General features: G+C 57.2%; 1 protein-coding gene across 1 annotated transcript in view; it reads right to left on the reverse strand.

Moving 5' to 3' along the window:
- Nucleotides 1-14,754, reverse strand: part of LOC138212242 (protein NLRC3-like) — a 28,548-nt gene that overhangs the window by 12,443 nt on the left and 1,351 nt on the right. The window contains exons 5-10 of the mRNA XM_069172546.1: nucleotides 14,586-14,636; nucleotides 14,216-14,441; nucleotides 12,146-13,949; nucleotides 11,884-12,057; nucleotides 11,590-11,763; nucleotides 10,627-10,673 (exon numbers count right to left, since the gene is read on the reverse strand). Coding sequence (XP_069028647.1) covers nucleotides 10,627-10,673; nucleotides 11,590-11,763; nucleotides 11,884-12,057; nucleotides 12,146-13,949; nucleotides 14,216-14,441; nucleotides 14,586-14,636 — 2,476 coding nt within the window. The remainder of the gene's footprint in view (nucleotides 1-10,626; nucleotides 10,674-11,589; nucleotides 11,764-11,883; nucleotides 12,058-12,145; nucleotides 13,950-14,215; nucleotides 14,442-14,585; nucleotides 14,637-14,754) is intronic.

Raw genomic sequence — 14,754 nt, forward strand, 5'->3', positions numbered from 1 at the left:
GACTCCCTCCTCTCTCCCTCTTCCTCCTCTCCCCCTCCTCTCTCCCTCCTCTCCCCCCCCCCCTCCTCCTCTCACTCCTCTCTCCCTACTCTCCCCCTCCTCTCTACTTCCTCTCCTCCTCCTTTCTCCCTCCTCTTTACCTCCTCTCTCCCTCCTCTACCCCTACTCTCTCACTCTTCTCTCCCTGCTCTCCCCCCACCTCTCTTCTTCCTCTCTCCCTCTTCTCTACCTCCTCTCCCCCTACTCTCTCACTCCTCTCACCCTCCTCTCCCCCACTTCTCTTCCTCCTCTCTCCCTCCTCTCCACCTCCTCTCTCCCTCCTCTCCCCCTCCTCTCTTCCTCCTCTCTCCCTCCTCTCTACTTCCTTTCCTCCTCCTTTCTCCCCTCCTCTCTTCCTCCTCTCTACACTCCTCCCCTCCTGTCTCCCTCATCTCCTCCGCCTCTCCCCCTCCTGATTCCCTCCTCTCTCCCCTCTTCCTCCTCTCCTCCTCCTCTGTACCTTCTCTCCCCCCCTTCTCTTCCTCTTCTCTCCCTCCTCTCTACCTCCTCTCTCCCTCCTCTCCCCCTACTCTCTCACTCCTCTCTCCCTGCTCTCCCCCACCTCTCTCCCTCCTCTCTCCACCGCCTCTCTCCCCACTCTCTCCACTCCTCCCCCTACCTGTCTCCCTCCTGTCCCCCTCCTCTCTCCCTCCTCTCCCCCTCCTCCTCCTCTCTCCCCTCTACCTCCTCTCCACCTCCTCTCTCCCTCCTCTCCACCGCCTCTCTCCCCACTCTCTCCACTCCTCCCCCCTCCTGTCTCCCTCCTCTCCCCTCCTCTCCCCCTACTCTCTCCCTCCTCTCCACCTCCTCTCTCCCCACTCTCTCCACTCCTCCCCCTCCTGTCTCCCTGCTCTCCTCCCCCTCTCCTCCTCCTGTCTCCCTCCTCTCTCCTCTCCACCGCCTCTCTCCCCACTCTCTCCACTCCTCCCCCTCCTGTCTCCCTGCTCTCCTCCCCCTCTCCCCCTCCTTTCTCCCTCCTCTCTCCCTCTTCCTCCTCTCCTCCTCCTCTGTACCTCCTTTCCCCTACCTGTCTCCCTCCTGTCCCCCTCCTCTCTCCCTCCTCTCTCCCTCCTCTCCCCCTCCTCTCTTCCTCCTCTCCCCCTCACCTCCTCTATCACTCCTCTCTCCCCTTTCCCTCCTCTCCACCTCCTCTCTCCCACCTCTCCCCCTCCTCTCTTCCTCCTCTCCTCCTCCCCTCCTCTCTCCCTCCTCTCTACTCCTCTCTCCCTCCTCTCCACCTCCTCTCTTCCTCCTCTCCTCCTCCTCTCACCCTCCTCTCTTCCTCCTCTCTCCCTCCTCTCTACTTCCTCTCCTCCTCCTTTCTTCCTCCTCTCTTCCTCCTCTCTACACTCCTCCCCCCTCCTGTCTCCCTCATCTCCTCCACCTCTCCCCCTCCTGTTTCCCTCCTCTCTCCCTCTTCCTGCTCTCCTCCTCCTCTGTACCTCCTCTCCCCCACCTGTCTCCCTCCTGACCCCCTTCTCTCCCCCACCTCTCTTCCTCTCTTCCTCCTCTCTCCCTCCTCTCTACCTCCTCTCCCCCTACTCTCTCCCTCCTCTCCTCCCCCTCCTGTCTCCCTCCTCTCTCCCTCCTCTCCACCGCCTCTCTCCCCACTCCTCCCCCTCCTGTCTCCCTCATCTCCTCCGCCTCTCCCCCTCCTGTTTCCCTCCTCTCTCCCTCCCCCACCTCTCTCCCTCCTCTCCCCCTCCTCTCTTCCTCCTCTCTCCCTCCTCTTTACTTCCTTTCCTCCTCCTTTCTCCCTCCTCTCTTCCTCCTCTCTACACTCCTCCCCCTCCTGTCTCCATCATCTCCTCCCCCTCTCCCCCTCCTGTTTCCCTCCTCTCTCCCTCTTCCTCCTCTCCTCCTCCTCTGTACCTCCTCTCCCCCACCTGTCTCCCTCCTAACCCCCTTCTCTCCCCCCCTTCTCTTCCTCTTCTCTCACTCCTCTCTCCCTCCTCTCTCCCTCCTCTCTCCCTTCTCTCCACCTCCTTTCTCCCCACTCCTCCCCCTCCTGTCTCCCTCCTCTCCTCCTCCTCTCCCCCTCCATTCTCCCTCCTCCTCCTCTCTCCCTCCTCTCCCCCTCCCCCTCCTCTCTCACTCCTCTCTCCCTCCTCTCTTCCTCCTCTCTCCCTCCTCTCCCCCTCCTCTCTCACTCCTCTCTCCCTCCTCTCCCCCTCCTCTCTCCCTTCTCTCTTCCTCCTCTCTCCCTCCTCTCCCCCTCCCCTCCTCTCTCACTCCACTCTCACTCCTCTCCCCTTCCTCTCTTCCTCCTCTTTCCCTCCTCCCCACCGCCTCTCTCCCCACTCTCTCCACTCCTCCCCCCTCCTGTCTCCCTGCTCTCCTCCCTCCTCTGCCCCTCCCCTCCCCTCCTCTCTCCCTCCTCTCCTCCCCCTATCCCCCTCCTGTCTCCCTCCTCTCTCCCTCTTCCTCCTCTCCCCCTCCTCTCTCCCTTCTCTCCACCTTCTTTCTCCCCACTCCTCCCCCTCCTGTCTCCCTCCTCTCCTCCTCCTCTCCCCCTCCAGTCTCCCTCCTCCTCCTCTCTCCCTCCTCTCCCCCTCTTCCTCCTCTCCCCCTCCTCTCTCCCTTCTCTCCACCTCCTTTCTCCCCACTCCTCCCCCTCCTGTCTCCCTCCTCTCCTCCTCCTCTCCCCCTCCAGTCTCCCTCCTCCTCCTCTCTCCCTCCTCTCCCCCTCCCCTCCTCTCTCACTCCTCTCTCCCTCCTCTCTTCCTCCTCTCTCCCTCCTCTCCCCCTCCTCTCTCACTCCTCTCTCCCTCCTCTCCCCCTCCTCTCTCCCTCCTCTCTCCCTTCTCTCTTCCTCCTCTCTCCCTCCTCTCCCCCTCCCCTCCTCTCTCACTCCACTCTCACTCCTCTCCCCTTCCTCTCTTCCTCCTCTTTCCCTCCTCCCCACCGCCTCTCTCCCCACTCTCTCCACTCCTCCCCCCTCCTGTCTCCCTGCTCTCCTCCCTCCTCTGCCCCTCCCCTCCCCTCCTCTCCTCCCCCTATCCCCCTCCTGTCTCCCTCCTCTCTCCCTCTTCCTCCTCTCCCCCTCCTCTCTCCCTCCTCTCCCCCTCCCCCTCCTCTCTCACTCCTCTCTCCCTACTCTCCCCCTCCTCTCTACTTCCTCTCCTCCTCCTTTCTCCCTCCTCTTTACCTCCTCTCTCCCTCCTCTACCCCTACTCTCTCACTCTTCTCTCCCTGCTCTCCCCCCACCTCTCTTCTTCCTCTCTCCCTCTTCTCTACCTCCTCTCCCCCTACTCTCTCACTCCTCTCACCCTCCTCTCCCCCACTTCTCTTCCTCCTCTCTCCCTCCTCTCCACCTCCTCTCTCCCTCCTCTCCCCCTCCTCTCTTCCTCCTCTCTCCCTCCTCTCTACTTCCTTTCCTCCTCCTTTCTCCCTCCTCTCTTCCTCCTCTCTACACTCCTCCCCTCCTGTCTCCCTCATCTCCTCCGCCTCTCCCCCTCCTGATTCCCTCCTCTCTCCCTCTTCCTCCTCTCCTCCTCCTCTGTACCTTCTCTCCCCCCCTTCTCTTCCTCTTCTCTCCCTCCTCTCTACCTCCTCTCTCCCTCCTCTCCCCCTACTCTCTCACTCCTCTCTCCCTGCTCTCCCCCACCTCTCTCCCTCCTCTCTACCTCCTCTCCCCCTACTCTCTCACTCCTCTCACCCTCCTCTCCCCCTACTCTGTCCCTCCTCTCCCCCTCCTGTCTCCCTCATCTCCTCCGCCTCTCCCCCTCCTGTTTCCCTCTTCTCTCACTCTTCCTCCTCTCCTCCTCCTCTCCTCGTCCTCTCCACCTCCTCTCTCCCCACTCTCTCCACTCCTCCCTCCTCCTGTCTCCCTCCTCTCCTCCTCCTGTCTCCCTCCTCTCTCCTCTCTCCCTCCTCTCCTCCTCCTGTCTCCCTCCTCTCTCCTCTCTCCCTCCTCTCTCCACCGCCTCTCTCCCCACTCTCTCCACTCCTCCCCCTACCTGTCTCCCTCCTGTCCCCCTCCTCTCTCCCTCCTCTCCCCCTCCCCCTCCTCTCTCCCCTCTACCTCCTCTCCACCTCCTCTCTCCCTCCTCTCCACCGCCTCTCTCCCCACTCTCTCCACTCCTCCCCCCCTCCTGTCTCCCTCCTCTCCCCCTCCTCTCCCCCTACTCTCTCCCTCCTCTCCACCTCCCTCTCTCCCCACTCTCTCCACTCCTCCCCCTCCTGTCTCCCTGCTCTCCTCCCCCTCTCCTCCTCCTGTCTCCCTCCTCTCTCCTCTCCACCGCCTCTCTCCCCACTCTCTCCACTCCTCCCCCTCCTGTCTCCCTGCTCTCCTCCCCCTCTCCCCCTCCTTTCTCCCTCCTCTCTCCCTCTTCCTCCTCTCCTCCTCCTCTGTACCTCCTTTCCCCTACCTGTCTCCCTCCTGTCCCCCTCCTCTCTCCCTCCTCTCTCCCTCCTCTCCCCCTCCTCTCTTCCTCCTCTCCCCCTCACCTCCTCTATCACTCCTCTCTCCCCTTTCCCTCCTCTCCACCTCCTCTCTCCCACCTCTCCCCCTCCTCTCTTCCTCCTCTCCTCCTCCCCTCCTCTCTCCCTCCTCTCTACTCCTCTCTCCCTCCTCTCCACCTCCTCTCTTCCTCCTCTCCTCCTCCTCTCACCCTCCTCTCTTCCTCCTCTCTCCCTCCTCTCTACTTCCTCTCCTCCTCCTTTCTTCCTCCTCTCTTCCTCCTCTCTACACTCCTCCCCCCTCCTGTCTCCCTCATCTCCTCCACCTCTCCCCCTCCTGTTTCCCTCCTCTCTCCCTCTTCCTGCTCTCCTCCTCCTCTGTACCTCCTCTCCCCCACCTGTCTCCCTCCTGACCCCCTTCTCTCCCCCACCTCTCTTCCTCTCTTCCTCCTCTCTCCCTCCTCTCTACCTCCTCTCCCCCTACTCTCTCCCTCCTCTCCTCCCCCTCCTGTCTCCCTCCTCTCTCCCTCCTCTCCACCGCCTCTCTCCCCCACTCCTCCCCCTCCTGTCTCCCTCATCTCCTCCGCCTCTCCCCCTCCTGTTTCCCTCCTCTCTCCCTCCCCCACCTCTCTCCCTCCTCTCCCCCTCCTCTCTTCCTCCTCTCTCCCTCCTCTTTACTTCCTTTCCTCCTCCTTTCTCCCTCCTCTCTTCCTCCTCTCTACACTCCTCCCCCTCCTGTCTCCATCATCTCCTCCCCCTCTCCCCCTCCTGTTTCCCTCCTCTCTCCCTCTTCCTCCTCTCCTCCTCCTCTGTACCTCCTCTCCCCCACCTGTCTCCCTCCTAACCCCCTTCTCTCCCCCCCTTCTCTTCCTCTTCTCTCACTCCTCTCTCCCTCCTCTCTCCCTCCTCTCTCCCTTCTCTCCACCTCCTTTCTCCCCACTCCTCCCCCTCCTGTCTCCCTCCTCTCCTCCTCCTCTCCCCCTCCAGTCTCCCTCCTCCTCCTCTCTCCCTCCTCTCCCCCTCCCCTCCTCTCTCACTCCTCTCTCCCTCCTCTCTTCCTCCTCTCTCCCTCCTCTCCCCCTCCTCTCTCACTCCTCTCTCCCTCCTCTCCCCCCTCCTCTCTCCCTTCTCTCTTCCTCCTCTCTCCCTCCTCTCCCCCTCCCCTCCTCTCTCACTCCACTCTCACTCCTCTCCCCTTCCTCTCTTCCTCCTCTTTCCCTCCTCCCCACCGCCTCTCTCCCCACTCTCTCCACTCCTCCCCCCTCCTGTCTCCCTGCTCTCCTCCCTCCTCTGCCCCTCCCCTCCCCTCCTCTCTCCCTCCTCTCCTCCCCCTATCCCCCTCCTGTCTCCCTCCTCTCTCCCTCTTCCTCCTCTCCCCCCTCCTCTCTCCCTTCTCTCCAACTCCTTTCTCCCCACTCCTCCCCCTCCTGTCTCCCTCCTCTCCTCCTCCTCTCCCCCTCCAGTCTCCCTCCTCCTCCTCTCTCCCTCCTCTCCCCCTCTTCCTCCTCTCCCCCTCCTCTCTCCCTTCTCTCCACCTCCTTTCTCCCCACTCCTCCCCCTCCTGTCTCCCTCCTCTCCTCCTCCTCTCCCCCTCCAGTCTCCCTCCTCCTCCTCTCTCCCTCCTCTCCCCCTCCCCTCCTCTCTCACTCCTCTCTCCCTCCTCTCTTCCTCCTCTCTCCCTCCTCTCCCCCTCCTCTCTCACTCCTCTCTCCCCTCCTCTCCCCCTCCTCTCTCCCTCCTCTCTCCCTTCTCTCTTCCTCCTCTCTCCCTCCTCTCCCCCTCCCCTCCTCTCTCACTCCACTCTCACTCCTCTCCCCTTCCTCTCTTCCTCCTCTTTCCCTCCTCCCCACCGCCTCTCTCCCCACTCTCTCCACTCCTCCCCCCTCCTGTCTCCCTGCTCTCCTCCCTCCTCTGCCCCTCCCCTCCCCTCCTCTCCTCCCCCTATCCCCCTCCTGTCTCCCTCCTCTCTCCCTCTTCCTCCTCTCCCCCTCCTCTCTCCCTCCTCTCCCCCTCCCCTCCTCTCTCACTCCTCTCTCCCTACTCTCCCCCTCCTCTCTACTTCCTCTCCTCCTCCTTTCTCCCTCCTCTTTACCTCCTCTCTCCCTCCTCTACCCCTACTCTCTCACTCTTCTCTCCCTGCTCTCCCCCACCTCTCTTCTTCCTCTCTCCCTCTTCTCTACCTCCTCTCCCCCTACTCTCTCACTCCTCTCACCCTCCTCTCCCCCACTTCTCTTCCTCCTCTCTCCCTCCTCTCCACCTCCTCTCTCCCTCCTCTCCCCCTCCTCTCTTCCTCCTCTCTCCCTCCTCTCTACTTCCTTTCCTCCTCCTTTCTCCCTCCTCTCTTCCTCCTCTCTACACTCCTCCCCTCCTGTCTCCCTCATCTCCTCCGCCTCTCCCCCTCCTGATTCCCTCCTCTCTCCCTCTTCCTCCTCTCCTCCTCCTCTGTACCTTCTCTCCCCCCCTTCTCTTCCTCTTCTCTCCCTCCTCTCTACCTCCTCTCTCCCTCCTCTCCCCCTACTCTCTCAGTCCTCTCTCCCTGCTCTCCCCCACCTCTCTCCCTCCTCTCTACCTCCTCTCCCCCTACTCTCTCACTCCTCTCACCCTCCTCTCCCCCTACTCTGTCCCTCCTCTCCCCCTCCTGTCTCCCTCATCTCCTCCGCCTCTCCCCCTCCTGTTTCCCTCTTCTCTCACTCTTCCTCCTCTCCTCCTCCTCTCCTCGTCCTCTCCACCTCCTCTCTCCCCACTCTCTCCACTCCTCCCTCCTCCTGTCTCCCTCCTCTCCTCCTCCTGTCTCCCTCCTCTCTCCTCTCTCCCTCCTCTCCTCCTCCTGTCTCCCTCCTCTCTCCTCTCTCCCTCCTCTCTCCACCGCCTCTCTCCCCACTCTCTCCACTCCTCCCCCTACCTGTCTCCCTCCTGTCCCCCTCCTCTCTCCCTCCTCTCCCCCTCCCCTCCTCTCTCCCCTCTACCCTCCTCTCCACCTCCTCTCTCCCTCCTCTCCACCGCCTCTCTCCCCACTCTCTCCACTCCTCCCCCCTCCTGTCTCCCTCCTCTCCCCCTCCTCTCCCCCTACTCTCTCCCTCCTCTCCACCTCCTCTCTCCCCACTCTCTCCACTCCTCCCCCTCCTGTCTCCCTGCTCTCCTCCCCCTCTCCTCCTCCTGTCTCCCTCCTCTCTCCTCTCCACCGCCTCTCTCCCCACTCTCTCCACTCCTCCCCCTCCTGTCTCCCTGCTCTCCTCCCCCTCTCCCCCTCCTTTCTCCCTCCTCTCTCCCTCTTCCTCCTCTCCTCCTCCTCTGTACCTCCTTTCCCCTACCTGTCTCCCTCCTGTCCCCCTCCTCTCTCCCTCCTCTCCCCCTCCCCTCCTCTCTCCCCTCTACCTCCTCTCCACCTCCTCTCTCCCTCCTCTCCACCGCCTCTCTCCCCACTCTCTCCACTCCTCCCCCCTCCTGTCTCCCTGCTCTCCTCCCTCCTCTCCCCCTCCCCTCCACTCCTCTCTCACTCCTCTCTCCCTCCTCTCCCCCTCCTCTCTCCCTCCTCTCCTCCTCCTGTCTCCCTCCTCTCTCCTCTCCACCGCCTCTCTCCCCACTCTCTCCACTCCTCCCCCTCCTGTCTCCCTGCTCTCTCCCTCCTCTCCCCCTCCCCTCCTCTCTCCTCTCTCCCTCCTCTCCCCCTCCTCTCCCACTACTCTCTCCCTCCTCTCCACCTCCTCTCTCCCCACTCTCTCCACTCCTCCCCCTCCTGTCTCCCTGCTCTCCTCGCCCTCTCCTCCTCCTGTTTCCCTCCTCTCTCCACCGCCTCTCTCCCCACTCTCTCCACTCCTCCCCCTACCTGTCTCCCTCCTGTCCCCCTCCTCTCTCCCTCCTCTCCCCCTCCCCTCCTCTCTCCCCTCTACCTCCTCTCCACCTCCTCTCTCCCTCCTCTCCACCGCCTCTCTCCCCACTCTCTCCACTCCTCCCCCCTCCTGTCTCCCTGCTCTCCTCCCCCTCTCCTCCTCCTGTCTCCCTCCTCTCTCCTCTCCACCGCCTCTCTCCGCACTCTCTCCACTCCTCCCCCTCCTGTCTCCCTGCTCTCTTCCCCCTCTCCCCCTCCTTTCTCCCTCCTCTCTCCCTCCTCTCCCCCTCCTCTCTCCTCTCTCCCTCCTCTCCACCGCCTCTCTCCCCACTCTCTCCACTCCTCCCCCTCCTGTCTCCCTCCTCTCCTCCCCCTCTCCCCCTCCTGTCTCCCTCCTCTCTCCCTCTTCCTCCTCGCCTCCTCCTCCTATGTACCTCCTCTCACTCACCTGTCTCCCTCCTGTCCCCCTTCTCTCTTCCTCCTCCTCTCCCCCTCCTCTCTCCCTCCTCCTCCTCCTCTCTCCCTCCTCTCCCCCTCCCCTCCTCTCTCACTCCTCTCTCCCTCCTCCCCCTCTAACCCTCCAGTCTCCGTCCTCTCGCCCTCTTCCTCCTCTCCACCTCCTCTGTACCTCCTCTCCCTCACCTGTCTCCCTCCTGTCCCCCTTCTCTCTTCCTCCTCTCCTCCTCCTCTCCCGCTTCTTTCCCGCTCCTCTCTCCCTCCTCTTCCTCTCTCCCTCCTCTCCCCCTCCCCTCCTCTCTCCCTCCTCTCTTCCTCCTCTCTACCTCCTCTCCCCCTTCTCCCTCCTCTCCCCCTCCTCTCTCCCTCCTCTCTCCCTTCTCTCTTCCTCCTCTCCTCCTCCTCTCCCCCTCCTCTCTCCCTCCTCCTCCTCTCTCCCCTCCTCTCTCCCTACTCTCCCCCTCCTCTCTCCCTCCTCTCTACTTCCTCTCCTCCTCCTTTCTCCCTCCTCTCTCCCTCCTCTCCACCTCCTCTCTCCCTCCTCTCTACCTCTTCTCCCCCTACTCTCTCACTCCTCTCTCCCTACTCTCCCCCTCCTCTCTCCCTCCTCTCTACTTCCTCTCCTTGTCCTTTCTCCCTCCTCTCTCCCTCCTCTCCACCTCCTCTCTCCCTCCTCTCTACCTCTTCTCCCCCTACTCTCTCACTCCTCTCTCCCTGCTCTCCCCCACCTCTCTTCTTCCTCTCTCCCTCCTCTCTACCTCCTCCCCCCTACTCTCTCACTCATCTCCCCCTCCTCTCCCCCTCCTCTCCCCCTCCTCTCCCCCTACTCTGTCCCTCCTCTCCCCCTCCTGTCTCCCTCATCTCCTCCGCCTCTCCCCCTCCTGTTTCCCTGCTCTCTCCCTCTTCCTCCTCTCCTCCTCCTCTCCTCGTCCTCTGTACCTCCTCTCCCCCACCTGTCTCCCTCCTAACCCCCTTCTCTCCCCCACCTCTTTTCCTCCTCTCTCCCTCCTCTCTACCTCCTCTCCCCCTACTCTCTCCCTCCTCTCTACTTCTTCTCCTCCTCCTTTCTCCCTCCTCTCTACCTCCTCTCCCCCTCCTCTCTCCCTCCTCTCTCCCTCCTTTCCACCGCCTCTCTCCCCACTCTCTCGACTCCTCCTCCCCTCCTCTCTCCCTCCTCTCCCCCTCCTCTCTCCCTCTTGTCTCCCTCCTCTCCTCCCCCTCTCCCACTCCTGTCTCCCTCCTCTCTCCCTTCTCTCCTCCTCCTGCTCTCCTCCTTCTCTTCCCCTCCTCCTCCTCTCCTCCTCCTGTCTCCCTCCTCTCCCCCTTCTCCTCCCCTCCTCTCCCCCTTCTCTCTACCTCCTCCTCCTCTCCCCCTCCTCCTCCTCCTCCGCTCCCTTCACTGGTTACCAGTAGCCGTCCACATCCATTTCCAAACATTGGTACTTCGTCCCGTGCTGTGAACAGATCAGGTCCAGTCTACATCCAGGACATGGTCCAACCTTACATCCCAGCCCGTTCACTCCGCTCTGCATCGGCCAATCAGCTTGTTGCTCCTCACTGAGCTAAACACTCTACAAAATCACGACTGTTTGCTGTCCTGGCTCCTAAATGGTGGAATGAGCTCCCCAACAACATCAGGACAGCAGAAACTCTGTACATCTTCCACCGCAAACTAAAAACACACCTCTTCAGACTTTACCTTGAATAGGAGAACTTTAGTAGATTAAAATGGAACTTACTTTTTGTACTTGTAGTTCAGCTTTCTAGAAGAAATTGTATTTTCTTGATTCTTCTTGTTCTGGTTTTGTACCCTCATGGTTGAAATGCACTTATTGTGAGTCGCTTTGGACAAAAGCGTCAACTAAATGAAATGTAATGTAACGTGTATCAGTCAAACTTACACTTCCTCAGACCAGGTTTTAACCTCTGCTCTCCACCATGGTCCACCCTGGAGGAAGAAACAGTCACAATGATTTTCTATCCAACAGGAGTCCTAACTGTTGTTCAACATGAAGCAGAGTTCCTCAGTTTGTCAGTGAGACACAGAAACAGGCTGAAACTCATCAGTGTCAACTGTCTCTGATGGTTTCACTGCTGTCTGTGAGGAAAACACCTGAAGAAGAAGAAGATATGTAGAAATAATCAGAGAGCTCAGTCTCCACTGATCTGCTCTGTTTTTATTGATGTCCTCCCACATGTGAAATATTGGTCTCTGCATGTTGTCCCTTAAAATGAACAGTTTGACCAACATTCACGTGAACAGCTGAACTGTTTTCAGACTGTTCACAGATCAGTCCAACCACCACATTCAGTTGGTTTGTGTAATTTACATGTTCAGAATCGAGGGTGTAATGATGGAGGGAGTCAGCTGTAGAGACTGAAGCTCTGGGAGGAAAAGATGTAACTCTGGACTGTAAAATAAAATAGACTTGATTTTAGAACTTCATATAAAAATGACTGTATTTCAGAGTGAAGACTGAGGCCGAACTTTGAATCCTGAACTTCTCAAATTTGTGTGAACAGAAGTTCATCTCATTATGTTTATTAGTTGTTGAGATGAATCAGTTTGGACCAAAGTGGTGATCGACTGATGAACACTGTCGTCCCTACAGCCAGGCTGATAACATGGTTCAAGATGAGAAGGATTTGACATCAACTTCACAATGTTTCTAATGAACAGCTGTTTACATTTGATAAAAGACTTCTGAGGATCCACATGTTTCCTAACTCAGACCTCCTCACTCCTCTGAACAGAAACTAGAGAAACAAGTCATCCTTCATGACGATGGACCTGAGCAACAACACATGAAGTCAAATCAATGAGACAAACCTGCACTGTGTGAGCTCTGGTTGTCTGTCCATACCTGAGAATCTCCAGTCTCCAGTGAGGAGCCTCCAGACCAGCAGACAGCATCTTCACTCCTGAGTCTCCTGGATGATTGTAGCTCAGGTCCAGCTCTCTCAGATGGGAGCGGTTGGAGCTCAGAGCTGAGGCCAGAGAAGCACAGCCTTCCTCTGAGATCAGACAACCTGACAGACTGGAGTCAGAAAAATATAAACTCCAGAAACAAGAAGGAAAATCCGACAGACGTTGAACATCTGCAGCAAAATTAATATTAAGAAATATTTAACTGATCAATGACCAGATGTTTCCTGACCTGAGAGTCTCCAGTTTACAGTGAGGACTCTCCAGACCAGCAGACAGCTGCTTCACTCCTGAATCCTGAAGGTCGTTGTGACTCAGGTCCAGTTCTCTCAGACAGGAGGACTGGGAGCTGAGAACTGAGGACAGAGCTTCACAGCTTCTCTCTGACAGGTTACAGCCAGTCAGCCTAGAGAAGAATTAACAATGAACACAACCTGTTTTATTTGTCATTTACAAAATGAAACATGTTTGAAATGGTTGATAAATCCTCATACAGAGCTTTGTTGGAGGCTTTGACCACTGGCAGCAGCCTCAGAAGAGCCTCCTCTGAAGCAGAGTATTTCTTCAGGTCAAACACATCCAGATGTTCTTCTGATGACAGTAAGATGAAGACCAGAGCTGACCACTGAGCGGGAGACAGTTTATCTGTGGAGAGACGTCCTGATCTCAGGACCTGTTGGATCTCCTCCACTAGAGAACGATCATTCAGTTCATTCAGACAGTGGAACAGATTGATGCTTCTCTCTGCAGACAGATTCTCACTGATCTTCTTCTTGATGTACTGGACTGTTTCCTGATTGGTCTCTGAGCTATTTCCTGTCTGTGTCAGCAGGCCTCGTAGGAGAGTCTGATTGGTCTGAAGTGAAAGACCCAGAAGGAAGCGGAGGAACAAGTCCAGGTGTCCATTTGGACTTCTTAAAGCTTCGTCCACAGCAGTCTGGTGGAGATGGTTTAGTTTTGTTTTGTTTCTGAAGAAAATAGACAAAGAAGATTTAGTTTGTTGTTCCTTCAGCAGGTTGACAGCAGAGTTGATGAAGGTCAGATGGACGTGAAGAGCAGCCAGAAACTCCTGAACGCTCAGATGGACGAAGCAGAACACCTTGTCCTGGTACAGCCCGCTCTCCTCTTTAAAGATCTGGGTGAACACTCCTGAGTACACTGAGGCTGCTCTGATATCGATGCCACACTCTGTCAGGTCGGATTCATAGAAGATCAGGTTTCCTTTCTGCAGCTGATCAAAAGCCAGTTTTCCCAGAGACTCCATCATCTTCCTGCTCTTTTCATTCCAGTGTGGATCTGTCTCAGCTCCTCCATCATACTTGACCTGCTTCACTTTGGCCTGAACCACCAGGAAGTGGATGAACATCTCCGTCAGGGTCTTGGGCAGCTCTCCTCCGTCTCTACTTTTCAACACGTCCTCCAGAACTGTAGCAGTGATCCAGCAGAAGACCGGGATGTGGCACATGATGTGGAGGCTTCTGGATGTCTTGATGTGGGAGATGATGCTGCTGGCCTGCTCCTCATCTCTGAACCTCCTCCTGAAATACTCCTCCTTCTGCGGGTCAGTGAACCCTCTGACCTCTGTCACCATGCCGACACACTCGGCAGGGATCTGATTGGCCGCTGCAGGTCGTGTGGTTATCCAGAGGCGAGCGGAGGGAAGCAGTTTCCCCCTGATGAGGTTGGTCAGCAGCACATCCACTGAGGTGGACTCTGTAACATCAGTCAGGATCTCATTGTTGTGGAAGTCCAGAGGAAGTCGACTCTCATCCAGACCGTCAAAGATGAACACAACCTGGAAGTGTTCAAAGCTGCAGATTCCTGCTGCTTTGGTTTCAGTGAAGAAGAGATGAACCAGTTCCACCAAACTGATCTTTCTCTCTTTCAGCACATTCAGCTCTCTGAAAGTGAACGGAAACATGAACTGGATGTTCTGGTTGGTTTTGTCTTCAGCCCAGTCCAGAGTGAACTTCTGTGTTAACACTGTCTTCCCGATGCCAGCCATTCCCTTTGTCAGCACTGTTCTGATTGGTTCATGTCTTCCAGGTGAGTCTTTAAAGATGTCTTCTTGTCTGATGGTTGTTTCTGGTCTGTCTGGTTTCCTGGATGTTGTTTCAATCTGTCTGACCTCATGTTGATCATTGACCTCTGCAGTCCCTCCCTCTGTGATGTACAGCTCTGTGTACATCTCATTCAGAAGGGTTCGGTTTCCTGCTTTAGAAATCCCCTCAAACACACTCTGGAACTTCTTCCTCAGGTTAGATTGAAGATGTTGTCGACACTCTGGAACAACAATTCCTAAACAAACAAACAAACAAACAAACAACAAGTGAATGTCTCAGTAAACCTGAAGATAAACTTTTTAACGTCGAAAATATTTCGCGTCTCCGTGAAATCAATTCTTCACACCAGTTGTGGACAAACAGTTTCTGACTGTTTTCAGTCCAGAAGAATTCACAGATGTGATGAAGATGTTTGCATCATATTAACAGCAGAGTTTGGAAATCTAAGTTTCTCCCATGTTTCCTCTTTCCATCATGTTCCAGCTGTTAAAATCCTCTTACTGCTCTGCAGACGGTCAGCCAGCTCCTCCTGCTTCAGTCTCCTCAGGAAGTGCAGTGTGATCTTCAGAAATGATTCTCTGCCACTCCTCTGCTCTTCATCCTCACCCTCCAACACCTCCTCATCCTCACACTGACTCTCTAAGCATTCTGGGTAATCTAGACTCAGAATTTTCCGCATCTTTTTCAGCTCGTTCTTTACAAAACTGATCATGTTCTCCTCCAGCAGCTGAAACAGAGAAATATATTAACTTTAATACACAGAACGTATCAGATCATTTTAAATATGGACTGAAATCCTGCTGGTCTACAGAGTGCAGCAGGGAGAATGTGAGTTTTGGTAATTCACTATTTAGTTTGTGTGTTTACACACCAGAAATATGGAGTCCAGGTTTGTTTCAGGAACGTCTGAGTCCTGCTGATCAACTCTGTAAAGTCAACATCAAAACAGAAGATGTTTGGTCACAATTAATCCAGAAACATAAAGTAAAGACACTTCATGTTTTTAGTTACCAAGACAACCAACACCTGACAGAAGCTGA

The sequence above is a fragment of the Embiotoca jacksoni genome, unplaced genomic scaffold, assembly GCF_022577435.1.
Source record: "Embiotoca jacksoni isolate LCO1_2020_lvr unplaced genomic scaffold, fEmbJac1.0.p SCAF_54, whole genome shotgun sequence".
Taxonomy (NCBI): domain Eukaryota; kingdom Metazoa; phylum Chordata; class Actinopteri; family Embiotocidae; genus Embiotoca; species Embiotoca jacksoni.